This window comes from Lingula anatina, chromosome 1 (assembly GCF_051362555.1).
Source record: "Lingula anatina isolate TDL-2025a chromosome 1, LinAna3.0, whole genome shotgun sequence".
Taxonomy (NCBI): Eukaryota; Metazoa; Brachiopoda; class Lingulata; order Lingulida; family Lingulidae; genus Lingula; species Lingula anatina.
Genome location: NC_141767.1, coordinates 27,811,495 through 27,834,749, shown reverse-complemented (window position 1 = coordinate 27,834,749; position 23,255 = coordinate 27,811,495). Strand labels below are relative to the sequence as shown.

At 34.1% G+C, this 23,255-nt stretch overlaps 2 protein-coding genes across 16 annotated transcripts in view; both read left to right on the top strand.

Moving 5' to 3' along the window:
• LOC106174445 (ras GTPase-activating-like protein IQGAP1) overlaps positions 1-18,641 on the top strand; it is a 37,723-nt gene extending 19,082 nt beyond the window's left edge. Inside the window, exons 13-43 of one of the 4 annotated variants that reach the window (XM_087001706.1) lie at positions 814-974; positions 1,315-1,354; positions 1,538-1,701; positions 2,006-2,087; positions 2,240-2,403; positions 2,597-2,687; positions 2,858-3,025; positions 3,246-3,388; positions 3,615-3,785; positions 4,029-4,112; positions 4,283-4,354; positions 4,553-4,622; positions 4,836-4,922; positions 5,155-5,276; positions 5,887-6,188; positions 6,789-6,797; positions 7,709-7,783; positions 8,065-8,217; positions 8,367-8,507; positions 8,768-8,852; positions 9,060-9,224; positions 9,509-9,576; positions 9,857-9,989; positions 10,587-10,689; positions 11,190-11,204; positions 13,380-13,503; positions 13,934-14,243; positions 14,751-14,917; positions 15,235-15,366; positions 15,617-15,725; positions 16,196-18,641. In XM_087001706.1, the coding sequence (XP_086857832.1) occupies positions 814-974; positions 1,315-1,354; positions 1,538-1,701; positions 2,006-2,087; positions 2,240-2,403; positions 2,597-2,687; positions 2,858-3,025; positions 3,246-3,388; positions 3,615-3,785; positions 4,029-4,112; positions 4,283-4,354; positions 4,553-4,622; positions 4,836-4,922; positions 5,155-5,276; positions 5,887-6,188; positions 6,789-6,797; positions 7,709-7,783; positions 8,065-8,217; positions 8,367-8,507; positions 8,768-8,852; positions 9,060-9,224; positions 9,509-9,576; positions 9,857-9,989; positions 10,587-10,689; positions 11,190-11,204; positions 13,380-13,503; positions 13,934-14,243; positions 14,751-14,917; positions 15,235-15,366; positions 15,617-15,725; positions 16,196-16,309 (3,824 nt within the window). In that variant the 3' untranslated portion in view covers positions 16,310-18,641. The remainder of the gene's footprint in view (positions 1-813; positions 975-1,314; positions 1,355-1,537; positions 1,702-2,005; positions 2,088-2,239; positions 2,404-2,596; positions 2,688-2,857; positions 3,026-3,245; positions 3,389-3,614; positions 3,786-4,028; positions 4,113-4,282; positions 4,355-4,552; positions 4,623-4,835; positions 4,923-5,154; positions 5,277-5,886; positions 6,189-6,788; positions 6,798-7,708; positions 7,784-8,064; positions 8,218-8,366; positions 8,508-8,767; positions 8,853-9,059; positions 9,225-9,508; positions 9,577-9,856; positions 9,990-10,586; positions 10,690-11,189; positions 11,205-13,379; positions 13,504-13,933; positions 14,244-14,750; positions 14,918-15,234; positions 15,367-15,616; positions 15,726-16,195) is intronic. The other 3 variants (XM_087001707.1, XM_087001708.1, XM_087001709.1) reach the window with 3 other exon arrangements.
• Positions 18,642-19,851: 1,210 nt separating this feature from the next.
• The window catches only part of LOC106162653 (CREB-regulated transcription coactivator 1), a 34,460-nt gene continuing 31,056 nt past the window's right edge, over positions 19,852-23,255 (top strand). For all 12 annotated transcript variants that reach the window (XM_087001713.1, XM_013540031.2, XM_087001712.1 and 9 more), the window contains exons 1-2: positions 19,852-20,037; positions 20,199-20,321. In XM_087001713.1, coding sequence (XP_086857839.1) covers positions 19,870-20,037; positions 20,199-20,321 — 291 coding nt within the window. In that variant the 5' untranslated portion in view covers positions 19,852-19,869. The remainder of the gene's footprint in view (positions 20,038-20,198; positions 20,322-23,255) is intronic.

The following is a 23,255-nucleotide window of genomic DNA, read 5'->3' as shown; positions in this document are numbered from 1 at the left end:
AAAAAGGGAGTAAAGACAAGGTGAAAGGACGCATCCCTGTGGTGCACCGGTATTTAAGACTGTTATTTTTGAGCTAAATGAGCCGACTTTAACAGATTGTCTTCTATCTAAAAGAAAGTCTAAAATCCAGTCACAAATAAAAACAGGTAGCTTAAGATGGTTTAAAAGTTTCAAATATAGTTTTTTTTGGCACAATTGTGTTAAAAGCTGAACTGTAGTCAATAAATAAAATCCATTATGTAATATTGCATCAGAATAGAAGAAAACACAATTTTGGGTGCTGCTGCCATGATGACCATTATGGGAAAACCATGTTACTTATGATTGCGGAACTTTCAAAAAAGAAATACAGGACTAAAATGCAGTCTGAGTTGGAAAAGCAGTCTAAGTGACTTCTTTTTCTGGAAGTTATACATTTTCAAAGTGTAAACTTGTCACATATTTTAATTACATTGGTATTACCTGTTGAGGATAATTAAAATTTGATGTTGAATTTGCAGTTTAACATAATGTACTTTTGCATCAGAATTGACAGTAGCCTATTTTGTGCATAGCTATTTCCTGTTTGTTGTCTGTACATTTGACAGCTTTGCTGCCTTGTTTATTTTTGTTTTCTTTCAATCCTTGCAGATGAGTTTAAAAGATGAGCCCTTGTTCTTTTTTTTTCAGCACACAAATCAAGCTATTACTAAACTTTATCATCTGAGCATTACATGCACATTGAAGAAATTTCAGTTTTTGTCAGACTAACTTCATACCAACCATAATTCTTCCCAAACAGACTTAGTAGAATTATTTCACTTTCCTCATCAGAAATGGTAGCAGTCCAAGGCATCAACAGTGCTCTGTCTGGAGAAGATCCCCAGGCTTTGATGAAGGCCCTAGCCAACCCTGCAGCCATGCTACCACCAGTGCACGACTTTGCAGCTAATCTTTACTTTGAAGAGTTTGTGAACATCAAGGAAGAGAAACAGGTAAAATCACATATTACAGATATGTTACTACTTAGGGAGGTATTCTATGTCATATGAACTAAAATAGTCCAGACTATATTATAAATACAAATAAAGTTTGAAGAGGTTAAAGAATTTAAAAGTTAAATTAATGGTAATAATAATACTAATAATAAAAAACACTGGCTGTCAACAAACCAGCTTGATTTTGACTGAGGTACTGGCAGTTTGTACAGTATGACATCTATTAACACAACTTCCATCACTGGGCATTGAGTAAGGGATTTTTAAAATTTTATGCATTGCATTAATTCTCAGTGCTTCATATGAATCTTATCAAGGGATTGTTTCTCTTTGCTAGGGTGACTTAGATTATGAGGAGATCTTTGGAGGAGTGAGAGGTAAGTTGAGTCTGTGTTTCAAAGTTACTGTATCAGAAAGCACTATAATTTGGTGGGAAGATTATATCATAATTAATTCATTAAAAAGCAAAACACTTTGATAAACAGGTAGTGAATATTTTGTTCTCCTTTCAATGATACAAATTAGTTGCTCAGTATAATACTTTCCTTTTCAATTCATAGTGCTGTCAAGCATTGCCAAAATCAACCAGGCCGTGGAATCTGGAGATCCTCCTCTCACCTTCACTGCTTTGATGGACAAGAATGCACATATTCAGTTCCTGGATGAAAACAACCAGACCAAATATCAAGAGAATCTGAAGGAAGCAAAGAGAGAGAAGGCTGATGTAAGCTAAAGTGAAGCCAATACTCTAAATGCTTTGACGCATTTAAGTTTTGATAATGGGGCCAGACATCTGCATTGTCATCAGTAAAACATCATTTAGCCAATTCATTAGTGAAAGATTTTCTTTATTTGAAAATGCCCAAACCTTCTCATATGTGACTTCAAAATTCTGCAGCTTTCTTCACATATACTGAACACCATGTATTAGACAATAAGTACAAATCCATTCTTGCACTAGTTGTATCATAATAATTTTGGTGTGCCACACTTTGTATTTGAGTTCCCTCAAATTATATTTCTTTTAGGCTCCTAATGAGTTGTTGACTCACTTTGAGATACAAGAGTGTGTGGACAATGTAAATAGCCAGGTTCAAGAAGAACATGAAAGTAAGTACAACAGATTAAACTCAAGTGCACTCCATCATTACTTTCTTAATCAAAGAAGAGGAGCCATTACCTTCATAATCAAAGGAAAAAATTCATAGTACTCTGAATTAAAGTTGTAAGTCACTTATTCTGTCAACATCGTTTTCTTTAAGGAATTATAGCAGTAGGTTTGATCAATGACGCCATTGAGCGAGGGGATGCAGAAGGCACCTTGCAGGCCCTCCTGGCGCCCAGTGCTCAGTTGAAGGGGGTGGAGGCTCCCCAGGCACTGCATTACCAGAACCTGCTGGCCAAGGAGAAGAAACAGAAAGCGAAGGTGTGTAGTAATTTTAGACACAAGTTGTTCATTGCTTGATACTGGAGGCAATGTTTTGTAAAAGTCAGTACCAGGAAATGGAAAAAATAATCACTTGAAAATTAATGATGTAAATTTATTAAATGTCTGTTTTCTCCTTTTTGTCACATAACATGGTCTCTTTCGGGGAGTTGATTTGCCTTTCTCTTTGTAGGAAATGGATGATGATGGTGCACAGCTTTGGTATGAAGACATCCAAACAACTGTTTCAAAAGCTAATAGAAATGCAGAGGAAGGACAGAAAAGTAAGTTCAACTGTGGCTAAAGCAAGCAAAATAATTGTTGATGTTTCTCAAGATTTTTACTAAGACTGACATATAGCCACTCGTTGTGTTAGAATGGTTGCCCGAAATATGAATATTCTGTACTGATTAATATTTTAAGAGTAGCTTACCTGTTCTCTATCTATCTCCAGTGTCAGTTGGCGTAGCTGCTATTAACATTGCCATAGAAGATGGAGATCCAAAGAACTTGATGAACACATTAAACAACCCTGACGTGACTCTGCACAGTCTCACTGCAGAGTGTGATGAGGGATATCTCAGTAAAATGCAAGAAGCTAAGAATAACAAGGCAGGATCAGGTAAGTATAGTGTCTAAAATAACATTAAAATGTTGTGAGTTTGTACTGATTATCTACTGCCCAGTCAACAAATATCAGTACATTTACTTCTTTTAAATGACTGTTTACAAGTATGTGACTCTTCATATATGATGGTATAAGTAGTTTTGAACAAAACATACGTTTCATATCACATATATCTTAAATAAACTTAAAATTTTATTTTTCTACTTTAATCCAGGTGACACAGGCAGTGGTTGGATGATGAACAGATTGAAAGATGGCAGCAAGTTCTACTTTAATACCGACACTCTGCAGTATGCCTGGGAGAGGCCAGAGGGGGTGGTCAAAGATCACCTCTTACTTACCAGAGAAGAGATTCAGGTAAAAATATAGGATTGAAATTTTAAAGAAATTGTCATGTGTATTCTAAGTGACACTAATGGAATCTACCTTGAGGTTTTTGTGCTCTTGAGTTTTGTTTGTGAAATATGCCGACAAGTTGTTATGTGTGTTTATGTGTGAAAAAAACTAGTTGTTTTCTTTCATCTCAACTAATGTAACTTTAAATTCATAGAAATGATAACATGCTTGTGATATTGAATTTCAGAACATTGTAACAGAAGTTACAGCAGGGCATAATAGAGAGTTGTTATTTGCGGCCAATGAACCATTCATTGTAAAGATCCAGGCTCAGATCAGAGGGTACTTGGTACGGAAACAGTATAATGATAGGTTGGACTTCATGAAAACACAACTGCCTGCCATTACCAAGATTCAGGTAAGATGATCTGTTTGGTTGTTTGTCTATTCATAAACAAGGTGCAATGTATTCAAGGTCAAGTGTGGAGTTCATGTTGTTTTTTGCCTATGCTTTTCAATGATTTTTAGAAAGTTGTAGAGCACCAGGAGCCACAGTGTTTATATATTTTGATTCAAACTTTTTTGGGAACATTACAGCACCGTTTTAATGAATTTGATTTCTAGTTTAAATATAAATGGAATAAAATCTCTGGATTTCTAGGCCTGGTACAGGGGTAACAAGCAGAAACAGAAGTACCAGACAAGGCTAGCTGAACTGAAGGAGGGAGAACCAGCTGCTGTAAAGGTGGGTCTTTATCAAAATGATACTTTACCATGTTCGCTTTGGTGTAATAGATTTCAGCTAGTCTCAAAAGAAAGTTTAGCAAAAATAAAATATGGAAAAAAAGAGTCATGAGCAACTTTGAAATCAAAGTCCATTGTAGATAGAGCATTTATAATGTCTTTTTGCTTCAGATTCAAGCTGCAGTGAGAATGCACCAAGCCAGAAAGAAATACCAAAAACAGAAAGACTATTACAAGAAAAATGTGAGGAGGGCTTGTGTACAAATTCTAATAGTATTGAATAAAAAAACTGTCAGCGCTTCAAGTTTTTTGGTTGCATTACTAAAACTTAAAAGTCTTCTGTTTGAGTTTGTATAACATGTCTTAAAACAGTTTTTTATATCACTAAAATATACTGTAGATAATTGTTCAGTTTGTTCATTATTTTTAAATCGAATTCAGGAACCCAAGATCGTCCAAATTCAAGCAGCCTGGAGATCTAGTATGGCCAGACAGGACTATAATAAACTCAGTAAGTTCTCTCTCTTTCCAAATTACAAACATACATTCAATTTTAACACAAAGAATATGTGATCTACTATGACATTTAGAAAATTTAAGATTTGCAGACAATTTGAAAGTAGTGGCAGCAACATCTTCATGTTAAGATATTTTCTGATTTTAGTTTTGCTTCGTTTCACTTGTCTATCAGTAAAATGAATTGACCTTGATGATTTGATTTCAGTGCACTCTGAGAATCCTCCTGTTGGTGTGGTCAGAAAATTTGTCCACTTGCTGGACCAGAGTGATATAGACTACAGTGAAGAGATTGGTAATATAACAAATTTACGCAAAACATGGATCAGTAATTTGTTTATAAATTGATGAGTTAGAAATAGAAAAAAGGGTTTATCAGATAGAGTTCTTCACCCCTTTTTGACTGGGAAAATAATTGCTGTGATGCTTAAATTGAATATATCTGTTTTATAAAGTGTAGTGATTGTCATTTGTGCAAGGTAGAATTCCTACAATATCTTCGTATAATGTTATTTCTTTATCTTCAGAACTCCAGAATCTGCGCCAGCAAGTGGTGACAGCTATCCGCTCTAATCAACAGCTGGAGCAGGACTTGGACCAGATGGACATTAAGATTGGACTTTTAGTGAAGAACAGAATAACACTACAGGTAAGAGGATAAGATGGAATTTATTTTGATATTTGTCTGTTATAATACATAGGGAAGGATTCTATATTGTTGTTGTGAGCAAAATTTGGTGGCCATTTTGTTCTATTGATACACATTCCGGTATTCTATCTATGTAGCAGTGTTTTTTCTACTGTTTACCTTTAGGTTACAGTTGTAGATAATGATTGTATTTACAGACAATAGTCCCAGCCATGGCTTCAGCATCTTTTCTCCTCATTGCTCCATTTCTAACACAGAGGCAGCAGGTATAGCTGCATGGTGTATCAACATGGCAAATGATTCTGACATGCATATATCATTATTTGATTAATTTATCTTTTTTTTAATGTTTTTCAGTTTTCAGTAACTCTGTTATTAGGCTTCAGCGGTGGATTTGGCGCATGGCAGGGCTAGAGGTTGTTGATTCTGGTTTCATTTGGCAACTTTTGTGATGATTTGCCAATTTATAGATATCTTTTGTGTGATGTTGAATATAATACGCTTTATGTTTGCATTTAGGAATTGGCTCCAGATGCTTGCAGAAATGGGATGCATGAGAAGTGCAAATTTTAACTTACGCATTTTTAAAAATGAAAATCTCCTTTTTCAGGATGTAATCTCACATGACCGAAAACTCAAAGACTACAAAGAAAACCCTGCAGGTGCAGTGAGCAAAGGGCTGAAGTCTCTGAGCAAAGAGAGCAGGGAAAGACTCGAGGCCTACCAGCACTTGTTCTACCTGTTACAAACCAACCCAACTTACCTGGCTAAGTTGATCTTTGAGATGCCACAGAGCCGGACCACCAAATTCATGGAGTCGGTTATTCTTACACTGTATAACTATGCATCTAACCAGCGGGAGGAGTATCTGCTGCTCAAGTTGTTCAAGACTGCGTTAGAAGAGGAAATAAGGTATTTATTGTAAATTTTGCTATATTTTGTGTGTCTGAGGTTTTCATGTGCTTATATAATTACCTGGTTCAAGGTATTTGAAATGTTGGATGTGGATTTGGGGTAATATGCAATACAGCTTAGTTAATGCCCATCCTTTTGAATATGCTTTGATAAATATAAATTGCAAATGTCAACCTAGCAGTGTCTACAGCAGGAATTTCACACTTTTGTGCATTTTTACTATTGATGCATGCTTTCTCAGTAGACCCCTCTCCTTATATGAAGCTTTGACACTTTCGAACTCAAATAAGTGAGCAAGACTTTTGGCTAAAAGTTGATGTTATCAGTGAAATAAATCAAAATGGATGTTCAGGTTGAATGTTGAAAAATTGTGAGGCTGCCTGTTTGCTTTATTGCACATAAGACATTGAGAGGGGAGTGTTTGCACTTGAACAGTTCTTGATTTTGTCTATCATTTCCATTTAGTCAGTTGGGATTTAGATGGGGTACATTTTAATGTGCAATTTTGCTTTGTTGAAAAATGATTTCGTGCACATACATTTGTTGACTCTCTTATCTGATTATTTAAACATTTGTTTTTCTGTGCATTCTCTTTAGACGAGGATCGTAAGTATTTTGTTTATTTTAGCTGCTCTTTATAAGCTTCTTGCATTTTGTGAGTGACTTTTTTTCTTCATGTTTTGTTTCACATTCCTTAGATTTAGTTTGCAGGTGTTTTCAGATCCGACTTGTGATATTTGTCACTTTCTGTTTGTAGATTGTGTTCAAATGTGCATAATGGATGTTTGTCTTGTAGAACCTGATCTCACTGAGTTCATTGTCTTTTGGTTTGTAGATAGAATGTCCATATATTAAGGAAATATTAATTAAACTAACACATTTCAAAATAGCCTGTGTGAATGAAAGTAGTGCTGGTGATAACTTAGCTGATTTGTAATGAAATAGTAATAGATTTTGTTGTCTTCTTCAATTGTATGTTGCTATGTGGTTGCTTGGATTTAAAAAAAATATTATCAAGAAGGCATCAGACATGGCTTTTTCAGGCTGTCATACAGAATGCCGGCTTTGCATATTAGTTTGCAAGGGAATACAGGCATTTCTGCTTCTGTTTTAAGTTTTAAGTTGCACGAATTAACATCTGTGGAATTTTAATTTAACAGTGACTTGATTTATGCATGACTTTTTATCATACATTAGGAGCAAATTATTTTCTGGACACTAATTCTCTTTAGATATAGTATGCTCAAAAGAATTATTAGTCTTAGAAAAAAGCATGAATATGATGTCTCTGTGAGGAATGTGCATGGTTGCAACTATGTCTTTGTTGTATTTGTGCTTCGTGTAAGTATAGTAAGATGTATAATAACAATCTACCGGGAGTAATCTATGTGGTGTAGCTACGTGTATTCTTCCTCATATTCAGTTTTGATATACAAGATATGTATTCATAATCTCTAATACTTGAAGAAATCTTTTTGTGTGGTTGAGTGTGATTTTTTGTCTTTTTTGTATTCTAGATCCAAAGTGGACAAGATGAGTGATATTGCTACGGGTAACCCACTGGTAGTCAAAATGATTGTGTCATTCAACAGGTGAGTTCCCTATTAGTGACGTGCATTTTCATTAAATTTCATTCAGTTATATGCATTTGGAGAGCTGGTTGTGTTATTGAATGATATTTGAGCAGCATCCTACCTTGTCTGTCATGTATTTTGCATTAGATTTTGGTATGCTTTCAAAAATGTTAACAGTCTCCATCCTGGAAATGTAACACACATCCTCAAAGAGGATATGTGTAACTTGAGATTTCTTACCATAATTCTAATAATCGATATGAATATTGATTTCATGAATGTTCTCTTTTTTTCCATAGAAATGCTAGAGGTTACTGCTCTTCTCTCCGAGAGCTGCTGAACCCACTGGTAACTAAGGTGATCGAGGACCGTAAGCTGGCCATAAATACCAATCCAACTGAGGTGTACAAGGCATGGGTGAACCAAATGGAGACAGAAACTGGGGAAACTAGGTGGGCAAAAGAACAAATGAAAAATTGGATTTAATCTAAAAGTTGAAAAGCGATAAACCTTTTTCTATTTAATAATGGTACTACATAGTTGCTCAGAAGGAAATTGTACTTGAATGAAATTGTTTCTTTTTTTTTTTTTCTTTTCACAGTGGCTTGCCATATGATGTGACCACAGAGCAGGCCCTGGAACATGAGGAAGTGAGAACCAGGCTGGAGCAGTCTGTGGCAGATCTGAGGGTGGCAACTGATATGTTCCTGCAGCACATCTTGGCAAATCTAGATAAAATACCGTAAGCCATACTAACACATCTAGGGGGACCCTGTTTCCCAAAAGAATTTTTGGGAATCTCAATAGGTTTTATTTTAGCTTTTCCAGAATTTCATGCACTCTAGTTTCATTTCATATTGATTTTGAATGTGGCCTATTATTGTATGTCAACTTCATCTATCTATATATATATATATATATATATATATATATATATATATATATATATATATATATATATATATATATATATCACATTCAACTTTGACCATTCATTTTTAGCTATGGTATGCGCTACATGGCCAAGGTCATGAAAGACGCACTCCATAACAAGTTTCCAGAGGCAGCTGAAAAAGATGTTCTGAAAGTGAGTACTGAGGTCTAAGTTGATCAAATGCACTTGAAAGTACATGTTATACACAGTTACTAGATTGAATATTTCTCTTCATCTGTCACAATCAAATCCAGATGCATGTGCATCCCCTGTGACCATTATTTGAATCTAAAACACATCAGTGCACATTTTGATTCTAAAACATTAAAAAATTGTGTTTATCTTTCTTCATTTTTTCAGATTGTTGGCAATCTTATTTATTACCGCTACATCAACTCTGCCATTGTGGCTCCTGATGCATTTGACATTATTGACGTGGGAGTGGACAAAGGACTGACCAATGACCAGAGAAGAAATTTGGGATCTATTGCCAAAATTCTGCAATTTGCTGCTTCCAACAAAGGGGTGTGTATACTTCTTTGAAGCATGATATGCGCATATTTATTTGAAATTTGATGCATTTTTGTGCACAGCACATATGCAGATATTTATAGTATATGAATGCTTGAATGCTCATGTTCCCTTTTAGAAAAAGGTTATAATTTCTAACACTGAAAAGTTGTTTATTCTGTTGATGTTCTTGTAAGTCTAGGTTTGTAAAATGGGTAAGAGATGTTGAGAAAAATCGAAAACGATACAGAAATTATGACATAGATATACCTGACTTACTTCTCATCTTTGCATTTCAGTTTGGTGGAGATAGTGCTCACTTGGCAGGATTGAACTCGTATATCAGAGATGCACATGAGAAGTTTAAGTAAGCTGATATTTTGATTTTTCTACAGTTTCATTTGAATTAGTATCAAATGTGGGTATTATCAACTACAACTACGTTTTTTTTTTTTTTTTTTTTTTAAATTTTTTTTTTATATTATAAAGAAATAAGTGATTTTGATAGCAAATTTTTGATATTATATTTTAAAAGATTTTCTCTGGGGATAACACTGGGTCCAGGTAATTCAAAGCAATTTGAGCAAACATTAGCTGTGAATAAGCTTAAAACTGATGTTTTCTTCTCTGTTTCTGTCTCCTCACAGAGTGTACTTTGCCAAGGCGTGTGGTGTAGAGGAGCCAGAGGAGAGGTTCAACATGAACCAGTTCACTGATGTTACCATGGTGTCCAAACCAGTCATATTTATCTCCATCCAAGAAATTATCAACACTCACCAGGTAAGTGACCAAACAATTTTTGTTATATTATAATTATACATGATTTGTGGTTCTGTATTACCAGCTGGGTCCAGTTTTACAAAAAAAAAAAAGAAAGAAACATGTTCAAAGTTGCTCTTTAGCTTTTCATCACAAAACAATGTCAATATCAGTCAATCTGTGAAACAAATCAAATATATTTAATCAAGTGGATTACTACTAAGTTACTGATTTATATTTAAGTACACCTGATTTTTTTGGTAAGCTGATGGTATGAAATATTTTCAGCTTGTGTTTGGTAATTTTCATTTATGATACATAACTTTTAAGTTCTTTTGTGTCACTCTCCCTTGTATAAATAGACTGCTTTAGGTATATTTTAATGTCTGTGGCTTTTACTGTACAGTTGGTTATGTTATATGTACAATAAAAAATGAGGAAAAAAGGTTTTGGACATAGTACTAATACCACCTGGAGAGGGAGGATGCTCCGTCATTACAGGATTAACTGTAGAGAAAATATTATTAGATTTGAGTGGAAGTTCTATCCAGCAAATGGTTCCATGGGTAGAAGTATTGTATGTGTGTAACTGACCATGATTGTTTTCTGAACTTTCAGCTGTTGCTGGAGCACCAAGATGCCATAGCTCCTGATCATAATGACCCTATCCATGAACTTTTGGAGGACCTGGGGGAGAACCCTGACATGGATGCGCTTTTAGGTAACGATGATGAGACATCCATGCATATGTATGCACAAACATGCCTGCACATGCAGATGTGCACCTGCACATGCAAACAATCACAAAACCACAATGTATATGTATTAAAAATGGAACTTGTTTCAGCATACTTATGAAATAATGGCATATATAACTGGCTTGGTGGTATATTTAATTATCTTGCAAATTGGTGAAAGCTCACAGACTGCAGCTCGTAGTAATGATAACAGTTTTGTTTGGCCTATTAATTGGAGTTAAGGACAGGTTCTTATTTATGTAATGTGGTTTATGCTTGATGTAAGGATTCTCTATTGAGACCAGAATAGCAGGTGTTAATTCAAGATTTGTCTAGCAAAATTGCTGGGTCAACAATGCTTTTGGCAATTAGAGAAGGTATAAGGATTTATTAGAAACATATGCACAAAATAATCATGGCTACAGCTTTTGGGAATTTCAATTTTATGTAAGAATTATTTTTAAGATATTTTGTTTTATTTCAGGCAAGAAAGCACCAGGTACTACACATTTATGTCCTGTTTTAAATTTTAAAAATTTATTGCATGGAAGCACCTGTCTTGTTCATTTTTCACCATTGTTTATGTTGTCTTCTTTGTCAAACCTAGAATAATACACTGTACCAATGTTACCCATACTTTCTTTTTCTATACTCATTTCCTGAAGAAATGTTTGCTTGTTAAGCTTTTGCTTGTCTAGAAAATGCAGCTTCATTGCTTGGGAAGTATTATTAAAAATGTTTTATATGGGCTAAGATTTTTTAAATAAAAATATGTTTTCACACTTCCATAAAAATATAGCTTTTAAATTATTTATTTATTTAATTATTTTAGATTTGTATGTAAATGTAGTTTCTGGGATACTGTACCATGTTATGTTTGTTTTCCCACAATTAATTGTGGAAATACTTGAACTGAGGCCAAACAACTAACTATTTTTGTGATGTTATGTAGATGATTTAATGTTGCATGTTCAATGTTATGTATTAGCCTTAGTTGAAGGATGCCCTTTACCAATGAACATTGTAGTTTATTCAACCTTTTATATACAGTGTAAATTCATTAAAGAAAAAAGTACATACAGCATATTGTGCCTAAACCTGAGATCAAACAGAAAACTACCTTAGCGAGAGTGAAGCCCCCTTATTATATCTGCATGGATTCATGAATGTGGTGTATATGAAGTACTGGTACAAGACTGCTTAATTTTAATTCCTGAAAAACCATTCCCACCCTTACTAGTGTAACTAATGTAAATCATCTGAGATAGCGTAAAGTGAGACTGTCAACACTGTGTGATGTCATATGAGACTAGAAAATGTGTAAGAATTGGGAATGTGTGGTTAACATTTTAGCAAAAAGGATGAAACTCTATGAATGTCTTCTAAGAAAGCAATACAAAAACAACACACAAGACATGGAGAAATCATTTTTTTAGCACTAGACTATAACTTACAATACTAAGAGGGAAAAAATGTGTGGATGAATACACTCAGCTTTGACTTGTTGCCACATCATACTCAATACTCAGACATTATTTTTTACCACACTCTCCTCCAAATCCCACAAAATATTGCTAGACTTTGAGCTATCTTAGATGATTCTCATTAAATCTGTGATTACACAGTGTTACGAGGAAGTGGTCTTATACCAGAACCCTATTTCACAAAGGAATGGAGGTTGAATGTTGGTCTTCACTTGAAGACTAAATTTTTTATTCCACTTTGATCAGGGATGATGGTTACCTTTATTTCTTTCTGCACTAAATATTTTATATTTTGGTGTAGAACATTAGACATTTCAAACTTTTTTTTTTTTTTTTTTTTTTTTTTTGTGGAAGGGGTCATGAATTTAGTGGACTGTTTCTGATTTGTCAGGACTCGAAATAAACAAATTTTTGGTCTTAAGTTCTTTTATGAAAAGTAATTAAGTTCTTTAGTGAAGTGGGCCTCATTTGCAACTTTTGAACAGAAATAGATAAAGGCATATCAACTGTCCTTAGACAAGACATTCCACTTCCTTGGTATTCCATTGTTGTCCGTATCTGCTTAAACAGTGCACTTTGGTAGAAGGTTGTTAACAGCATGGATTTGAATAGGAACAAAGTCTGACAGTTAAAGATTACATATCTTCACTGAAGTTATAGATTAAAAGATAAATTGATAGCAAACATAACAGAAGTTATGAGATTAGAGAGTAGGATTGTAATGTTGCATTGTGTGCTTTTTTGTCATTGCTTTTTGAAATCGCAGCAATGCTGATAAGACAAGGCTTTATGTAGATTGGAGAGCTTACCTGTGGCATAAGTTAAAATGTACTTTTAATTCATTGTTTTATATATGAATATTAAATGCAGTGAAAGGCCATGTATTTTTTATGAAGTAGGATAGGGTAAAATAACTACTATTTTTAAATCATGTAATCATCACAAGGTGGTATTATGTTTTGAATGAAACACTAAAATCTAAGGATAAATATTAAGAAATGTTTAAGAGATCTCATCAGTATTTGAAGTAAGTTGCAAGTTTTACAGGAATTTCATATCATTTTCAAGATCATCACTAAGGAAAGGTTTTAGCTGTGACAAAGTACTTTGAGAAGAAATCAGGGTTAAGTTATATGACTGATCATTATATGTTTGATTAGTACTCGTACATATTGTTTCATTTATTTAAGGGGAAGGTGAAACTGACAGCGCCAACAAAGCCCAGTTAGCAAAACAAACCATTCTGCTGACCCTGTCCAATAAGTTTGAGGTGCCAGACACTGACCAGACTGACACTAAGAATTTACTGATAAGGTAAGCTCTCAATGAGTTAGGCTCTGTTCCCATAGATTTTAGATCGATCTATCCCCGGGGGGAGTCTCACTAGATTACTTTCAGATAATCCGACTTAAATGTCCGTCCCGCCTACTACAAGCTGTAAGGGGATAATTAACTTTCGCGTCCGCCCGGCTGACAGCTATTTAGCGTGAACCCCCAGGGAGTTAGGTCGATCTAAAGTAGGTCGATCTAATCTATGGAAATGGGGTGTTAGTCTGTTCATAACTTTGAGAATATAGATAAACATATTCAAGAATTTTACCAATTTAAAAAGGAATTAAAAGATTGTCAAGAGGCGATGGTAAAAAGATGTTTGTTAAGTATACACATTTGTGATGGTAAAGTTTAATCCCTTTCTAGATTACCATGTGACACCTTAGTTTTGAAATGTCTTGTCTATTTCTAGAACAAAACGAATGATAGTGGATGTGATCCGCTGTCAGCCTGGAGAGACGCTGACCAAGATTCTGAACACTCCAGCCACTGAGGAGCAAGAGGAGGAGCATGCAGCTCTGATCAGGAAAAGAGATAAGGTGGACGAAAGAGCCACTGCCAAGGATGCTGGTTTGCTGCGACAAAAGTCAATAATGGACGACACGAGGATTCCTTTGGAGGCTATGAAGGCAAAAATAAAAAAGAATCTTCACAATCTAGTGCTGGCTAATGTTGTGTCCCATAAGGATCACTATCAGGCCATCATCAATATGATAGTACAGGTATGAGTTAAATAAATGACATTGCTGAAATAATATATATTTATACACACAATTAAAAATAAATAAATACCACACATGCAATTTTTATATATATATATATATATATATATATATATATATATATATATATATATATATATATATATATATATATGTAGTTGTATTCTTTTAAATTCTGTTGCAGTTATATTTGCATCGAATCTTTAAAAAATGGCTTAACAGAATACAAGTTTACATATACAAGGATTTTCCCCGAAGCATATAATAACAGAAGCACTTATCATTCATGAACAATCTACCAAAAAGATTCTTCTACTGGATCATTTTGAAATGGAGATCACAACATTTTGACCTTATTACAAGGCCTTTGGGTGTCATACCTGAAAGATCCATTAGTAGAGTTGATTTCATTTCTGTCATTATCTTATTATTAAAACAACTGGAAGAATCAAAACATTCACTTTGGAATCTATCAAAAAGTAAATTCTTTTTTTTTTTTTCTGCCAGGACATTCGCAACCAGAGAATCTATCGCCAGCGGCGTAAGCAAGAGATGATGCGAATTAAAGAAACCCTTAAGGCTTTGAATACTAAGAGAGCTTTCTTTGAAGAACAGATCGACTACTACAATAAATATGTAACAACATGTCTTGACAATTTGAACAAGAAGGGAAAGTAAGTGTCATTTCTCATAGATAGCATAAAGAAAATGTATAGTTTGATTGGATAGCAATATAGTTAAACTTTTTTTTTCTTAAATATTTTATGCACTTTTTGAGATTTGAAACATTTTTCTCTTCAAATAATTAATAAAAGCTAGAATTCAGTCAATATTTTAATTTATGGAATTGCACAGTTTTGTTTTTGAATTGAAAATGTTTAAATCAGACCTGCTAATTAAGTTTTGAGTATTTAGGGAATTTCTCTTTGTTCCTTGAAATATTTTACTTAATTGTTGCTATCGTTTTTTTAAAAAATTATTATTATTTTAGGAGAACCTCTAAAAGATTCAGTTTGTTTGGTGGAAATGAGTCAGATGTGAAACATCAGAGTATAAAATACAGCGCTGCCAAGTTGCATGAAAAGGGAGTCCTGTTGGAAATAGAAGGATTACCAACCAACCAGTGAGTATTTAGTTAACATTTTAGTTAGGTTAATAAGATTACTAACTTACCGATGAGTGTTTGGTGAACATTTTAATTCAGTCTGAAGGATCACAAACCAATCTGTGAATATTAGGATAACATTCTATGTAAGTTAGAAGGATTTCTAACAACCACTGAGTATCCAGGTATCATTTTCGTATTGGAGATGCAATGAAGACGTGAGAAAAATTGAAAGTTAAAATATATCATCACTTTTCACTCTTTTCAGGTTCAAAAATGTCCAATTTGAGCTGGCTTCAACAGATGTCCCTGGAACATTTGATGTTCATGCCAAACTGCTAGGTGTCCAGTTGGACAATGTAGAGTTGGTCTTCCAGGTAGGACTCTCTGTTTGGTTGAAAAGAAATGAAAATGTTTTAAATAATCTTTAAAACCGGGCTTAGCCTTAGAAAAGACATTCTGTTTAGGTCTTTCTAAAGTGAGAGAAAATAAACTTTATCTAGACGCAAGCAGTGAAAAACATAGGAAGTGTTAGTTTGCAGCTGTCTTATTGAGGTATTTGTATTTGGAGAATATATCATTGTATTATACTTTTTATACACATACCAACCTTTTTATACATAAAACTGAAGTTGGCACTTTCTTTTTGAAATTCAAAGAAGCTTTAAAATTATTAACAGTTGTCAAGGAGTGAAGTATTTTTGTGAACATGCAATCGTTTCACTTCGTTTTTTTTCTTCTTTTTTTAATTACCAAGCAACAAAAGATAAAAGATAAAAAGTTTCATCTTTGAAATGTTAAATGTGAAGATTGTGGTGCTAACCCAGCCTGTCTTGTTTTTCTTCAGGATCTTCTGCAGCTGCAGTACGAGGGTGTAGCAGTCATGAAAATGTTTGATAGGGCAAAGATCAATGTAAATCTCCTCATTTTTCTGCTCAACAAGAAATTTTACGGGAAATAAATCTGAAATGAAAGAAAAGACATCTCAATGGATCATACAAATAACTGTCAGGTCTGAATAAAAGGAATGGAGTCAAGATTCTAAGATGCTTGTCTAGGCATGATGGATGCTTTGTTATTTGTAAAAAAAAAAACCATATATCTTATTTCCATAAAAACAGGCTTGTACCATTCCACATAGATGTAAAACATTCTTATGATATTAAAACAGATATACCATTACAGTAGTTGTATATCCGTTATATTTTAGATGAATTGCAAATGTATTTGTATGTATTCTTTGTACTATAATGTACTGAATCTCGTGATTGCTTTTATAGGTATTTAGGATATTGAGCAGAATTGGGATCAGAGGGCAAACTATGTATGGTATATATGAGTACATGTATTTGTAGCAATAATATATGGCGGGATAATAACTTTTATAGGGATAGATTGCATGCTGATCTGCATGTTTAGTTAATTAAATTATGATATTTATATATATGTTTTTCTTTTTTTATTTTTGAATATCACATCAGAGAAGATAATAGGGGAAATTTTTGTAGTTCATTGTAGTGCTCATTTGGTTTGTTGTTCAGATTACGCAAATTTTTTATGTGATCACTTTGGAGTTGGTATATTGTGATAATATTCAGTGGGTGATAAAAGTAAGGAAAGGAACTTTGTCTGGTTTATGGGATCATGACATGTAAAAAGTTTTTCATTTTTTATTTTTTGTTCAGAGTATATAACACTGGACTTGCTGCAGTGATTCTTCTTCATTCATGGTGTTTCACTGATCAGCTGTTGCATTCTCTACATAGGAATAGGTTACAAAGTTGATCAAGATATCCAATTTGGGACCAGATGCCAAGTTTTTCTAATATTCTGCGATATATATCTACAGCTCTACACAAATCAGTTGTATTGCTTTAATGCAAGTATCTGTTTATTTATTTATTTTTACTTGAAAAGATCTGTTGTGGCATTAATTGCTTATTGATAGACATTTCCAAATGTTCTGTAAAGTTTTCCTATAAACGTATGTAGCTGAATTCTGTACTTATCCTTAGTTTGTTTTCCATCTAACAGAAAATATTTAATTTTAGATTCTGTGCTTTCCAATAACTCAAACCTGTTTTTCAACATATAGAATAATTGAGATTCACTGTCATTGTCATTAAGTGAAAGATTAATATAATAGTTTTTGTTGTCTATGTCATACTGTAAGAATGCTTTATAAGCTTAATTATGTAATATTCAGAGAATCAGTGAAATCTTTAAAGTAGTCCTTAAAAACCTATGTGGGAGATGTGTTGTGCTACAGTAAGCTGGTGCTTTAAGAAGCACATAGCTCTATTCATGTATAACATTGCTAGTTAATTATGTTTTGGATATCAGTTAATTGTTGACAACTTGGAGCATCTTTTTTTCTGAGAATTCTTGTCTTAAAGTTACATGATTGAAAAGAGCTGTTGCACAAATGAAACATTTGACAAATACATTCACACGGTTTTACTCCAGTTTTGCTCCAAACAGCCATTTAACATTGTTTTTTTCTTTTTTTTTTTCCTCGCTTACCATCTAAATACTATTGTGTTGTTGTCTGAGTGAATGTGACCGTTGAGAGAATTGATTTGAATAAGCCACATACTACATGTGTAAAACCTAAGACAAGATGAATATGCTCCACTCCTAGTAAGGCATGTAATTAACTTGTGATTGACCTGGATCAGTTTTGACTGATGGTAAAGAGAAGTAGAAGCATTGAAATGGAAGGATTGTTCTTTCGAGCGTGGCATTCAAGACATGTGCACGAAAGGATGTAACTGCCTTTGCATGTCTAAACCAAAGGATGCTCCCTAATCTGTATCATTAATACCATTTTGCAGGATATATGATCTGATAGTAAAAAATTTGGAAATTGTATACTTTTCTAGAGCTGATAATATTTGGAAGTGGAAAAGGGACCAAAGTGCGGAAATTGACAAAGAATCTGCAGACTTTTAGAATAAATTATTGATACCGTCTAAAAGTATGGGATAAAGGCAACACATTTTGGCAGATTGTCAGGTTTTAATTGAATTTCATTGCAGCAGTAAGTCTTCAATCACATCAGTACAATGTAGCTGTAGAATATAGTGCAGATTGTAGGAAGTACTTATTGATTTTCTGACTGTCTGGGGACTTTATTCTAGTATGATCCTCTAAGTCTTGTTTCTATATTGAACCACTAGCTGGGTCCTGCTTAAAGGGCATGATCTCTATTTAGTGTGCATACATCTATTTTAATAAATACACTGTATATAGATGTCATTCTGTATCAGCCAGAATAAAAGCTTGTACTGTAACTTTGCTTAGTTTGGTTGTATATATCATGAAAAAATAACAGGCGGGAGTGCCTTTCAACATTTGAGATAAATGGCTTTTATCAACAGAAATGATTTCACAGATGTCAGAATGATTTACCTATACTTGCATTACCTGTCCACAATGTCTATAATGAATAGGTTCATTGACTGATGCAGCAAGGCCCTGATAAATCGAGGGTTATTTGTGGACAGTTTTTCTTTCAAATTGATATAAATTAACTAAAGATGATATATAATAGACGATTCTTGAACCAAATTTAACTTTTTCATGTGGAATATAAGGGTGAGGGATCAGGCAAAACCAAAACACTGAAATGCTTTTAAATAACATGGGTGTTTTTAAATACAGATTGTGTAAATGTCAATGTATATCTCTTCTGGTGACCTGCCTGAAAGTGCCAAGTGATATTTCTATCTTACCTCATATTTACTTGAATGCTTTGTATGGTAAAAATGCCAGTCAAATTTGAATGCTAATATAATTAGATTATTTTTACAAGCTATACTTGGAGATTTGTTAAAAATTGTGTGATCAAAATTGTTGGTCACAAAAAAGTGGCACAGGAATGTTTTGTCAAAAGTTCTAAAAAGTACCATGTTTGATATTTTCAGGCATTCCTCTATTGTTAAACTTGAACCTTTCCACGCCCATTTCTGTTTACGTTGAAATACCTAAGATTAAAATTCAGGCCATGTTTTTTCAAATAAACTTCTTACAAAATATTACTGGAATTTTCAGTGGTAAAACTTTTAAATTTTGAGCTCAAAAAAGGTTAAGAACAAAAAAAAAATTTTTTCAGACATTTATATTCTGATAATGCAAATGAAAGTGCTGATGTTATCATGAAGTTTAATTTTGATGGTGTCTAGAAGCCATATCACAAGATTTCACAAGTTCACATATCCTAAAACAAAATTCATTTTTACTTTTTTGTAAATGGTATTAATATAGAAATTGAATTGGCTTTCAAATTGGATAAATGCTGCCTTAACATACCGGATATCACGACTTTATGAAAACAAAAAATAACACCTGAGTAACCACAGTCAGTCACTTAATTCGCGCCACGCCCACTCTAGTACACATCCCAATTCTAGATCAGCACATGTTAATGTTTTGATACATTCACGCGGAAGTAGTTGCCGCCACCATGTGGGAAGTGGGAGAAATCACGTGGGACAAAATGGATGCCTCTGATTGGTCAATATGCTGGACCCCCTGCATCATTTCAGAATCACAACAAGCTTGTCGTTTTCAGCCATCATGGCGAATCCTCGTAAATTTAGCGAAAAGATTGCTTTACACAACCAAAAGCAAGCCGAGGAGACGGCTGCCTTTGAAGCTATTATGAGAGAAGTTACTGGAGCAACTAGGGTAAGCGTTAGAGTCACAGTGATATGCTGATAACAAATATTACAACGCCTAATACTATCTATATCTGCTCTGCAGCATCATTTATCATTTTATTTTTATGTAAAAAACGTATTTAAAGGATGACAGTTACATGTTACCTGTTTCTTGTCATTTTACTTCAGGGGGTTGGAATAGTTCAAAAACAGCATCATTTACACATATCTCATCCTAATCTCGGAGCGTACAGGGGTGGATCTTTACCAAATGTAAACCAGCTAGCTGGTGGGAATTCCATAGATCTGCAGGTAGGTATTTCCACTTGTTCGGTGTCAGACAATCTCTTGAATTCAAAAGACTGGCAACCACCATTTAGGTTATATGTTCCCATGGTTTTTCATCCAGCTATATAATTCAGTATGTGTGCCTTGCAATTAATGGTAATAATTCTCCAAACTTTTAAGCACATATAAATGCCCTGGTTAGGTGAGCCTCATAAGTGTTTATGGGTCATTGATTAAGTCAGATGGCAGAAAATATATTGTTGAGTGTGATAGGTCTGACATCAGGGCTTGAGCATTTTCTTTTTTGCAGAATGTGTCATCTGCACAATTGATCCTGACTATTTACTGTGCACCATACGTTTGTAAATGAGATTTATCTTTTCCCAATTTTTTTTTTCGAATAAAACATTGTGATTTTAAAGGTTGGTTGATATCCTAAATAAGGACATTTAAAAAGTCAGACCATACACTTTATTTAAGTTTCATAAATGTTCTTGATTTGGGGTTCAAGTATGCTTTTATACCTCTGATTATAAGCTATGCAGAGTCCTAAGCTGAAAGGAGCCCTGCTTACCACCAGACCATAAATAAGTGCAGATGATACAGATACATATATAATTACAGATGTACTTCAAAAACACTGTGCACATGGTTGCATTCCTTTTGCGATGATAAATAAACAGGTAGTTGCAAAAGTGAAAAGCTATATATTTTTTAACTTTAAACAGTAGTATTTAAAGATATTGCATTGAAGACACTGAAGTGCTTGAATCACACCATGTATCAGATAATGTTCCCATATCTTCAAAAATATCAAGAGATATGAGTTGACAAAAGTTGGAGATAATGGCATTACTGGTGTAATCAGCTTCATTTAGGAAATGGACAAGGAAGTATCTATTATTCTTTACACATGACAGGTACTTCATTAACAAAGTTATAGGTATATTTTATTTGCTAAGGGCAAAGTGTCTGCTTAGAACTATGAAATCTTTGCTGCAGGTTAACTGTTTGAATGGCTTTTGCAGATAGAAAGAATGTGGTGGTATATTTCACTACAAAATGAGATTGTTTTATTACATCTAAAGAATAATGCACATTACTGGTTTGCATTTTCACACCTGTCAAATTTTTGTGAAGGAATTTGTTTGTTAGTTTATCCCATGGAAAAAGAAATCTCTTATCTCTGGAATATTATTTTGTATAAAAAAATGATGTTATGTTAATCTGTTTAATCTTGTCCCATCTGATAAAAGAGCCATTCTTATATTGTTTAGGAATGTTTATAAAAATTCTATTAATATACACTGGAAGATTTATATTGTAGATTTATTCGTATTATGTGATCCCCATGGGTTGAAATATTCATAATTATCTTAAAAGTTCACTCAGAGTGTTTTGAGTGAATGAATAGTCTTATGTTGACACATGAAATGTAAGTATCAGAGCTCTGATCATGGCCCTTCCTGGAGTATTTTTGGTGAACGAATTGCCCCATAACATAGACTGGGTTCCCACAGATTTAGATCGATCTATCTGGATCGAATTAACTTCCTAGGGGTTCACTCTTAATTGCTGTCAGCCGAGTGCGCACGAAAGTTAATTACCGCCTAACATATACTTTTTGGAAGAATAAAATTTCAAAAATGGTGAATTCGAAAAAAAGTCCTCACTTGTAATCATTTCCTTGATAATAACCTTAGAGCGTATTCAGAACATGATTTGCAGACTAACTGATCTGCTGACTGAAAATGGCCGACCCCACTAAAAGCAGCGCAGCTTAATCCCCTGATGGTTTCCTCTCCTCCACAAGCCCTATTAAAGGGATTCAATCTTGGCTCCTAGGTTTAATTGCAAGGCCCTGCAGCAACAGCTCATTGGGAGATGGGGAGGCCATCAGAGGAGTAGTCCGCGCTACTTTTAAGTGGGTCGGCCATATTTAGTCCGCAAATCTGTTATTCCACAGATGAACTTGCTCTGAATGCCCTCTTATAGTGGTTGTCTCAGGGACATACCTAATATTAAATGTGTTAAGTGGCAATTAAGCCTGTTAATCGGTGATGTTTTTTTAAGGTTGCCTTCGAAATTGTACGTTGACAGTTCAAAAGCAGTAGGCAAAGCACTTGAAGGACGAATCACTAGACATGCAGCCAAATTATATTGTTACTTTATAGATTCAATATCCCATACAGGACAAAATGATACAAGGAAATTGACAAAAGTAAAACCTCACAGTTGGCCATTATATTATAATATCTTTCTTCAATGTTATTTTATCTATAAACAAAAGCAAATATTCTCCTGTAATATACTGCTCCATATCAGGATAATTGACTGAAGAGGCTTCATAAGAAGTCATCTGTCTCTCATATATAAAGATGGACATGATGCAGTGTCAGCTTTCAAAATCTGGCACCTTGTTCAGAGTACTACATGTCAGCTCATTGTACACCTCCTTATAGTTTACTTTGTCATATAAAAAAGTGAACATGAACATGCCAACTGGACAACCTAAAAGAGAGGCTAGTGGTGGAAGGCTCATTTACTCGGTGTCTTGTGTTGTTCCAGTCTGTTACACTAGTGAATTAACCTCAAAAAATCCTTAAACTGTATGAAGTGTGAAATGTCAGAAATCTGAGGATGAGGATAAGGAGCAAGTGAGACACTGTGTTTGAGACAGTTGGTATAATTGTTTGGGATTTTCCTGCAAATATTGTTCCTTTCTGGAGTAGACAGTGACAGCAGAGCCTTTCAAAACTGGGGTTTTTAATGGAAAACCAACATGAAAGATATTTTTCATGTTTCTCAGGGTCATTATGGAAGCTACAGATGATTATTTCATTTACAGACTTGCCATTCATAAAACTTGTCATATAATACAGATATTGCTGTTATAAATGACCAGATGAACTGTAATTTAATGCTTCATTAAACAGTTATTGACTGAAACATTGCAGC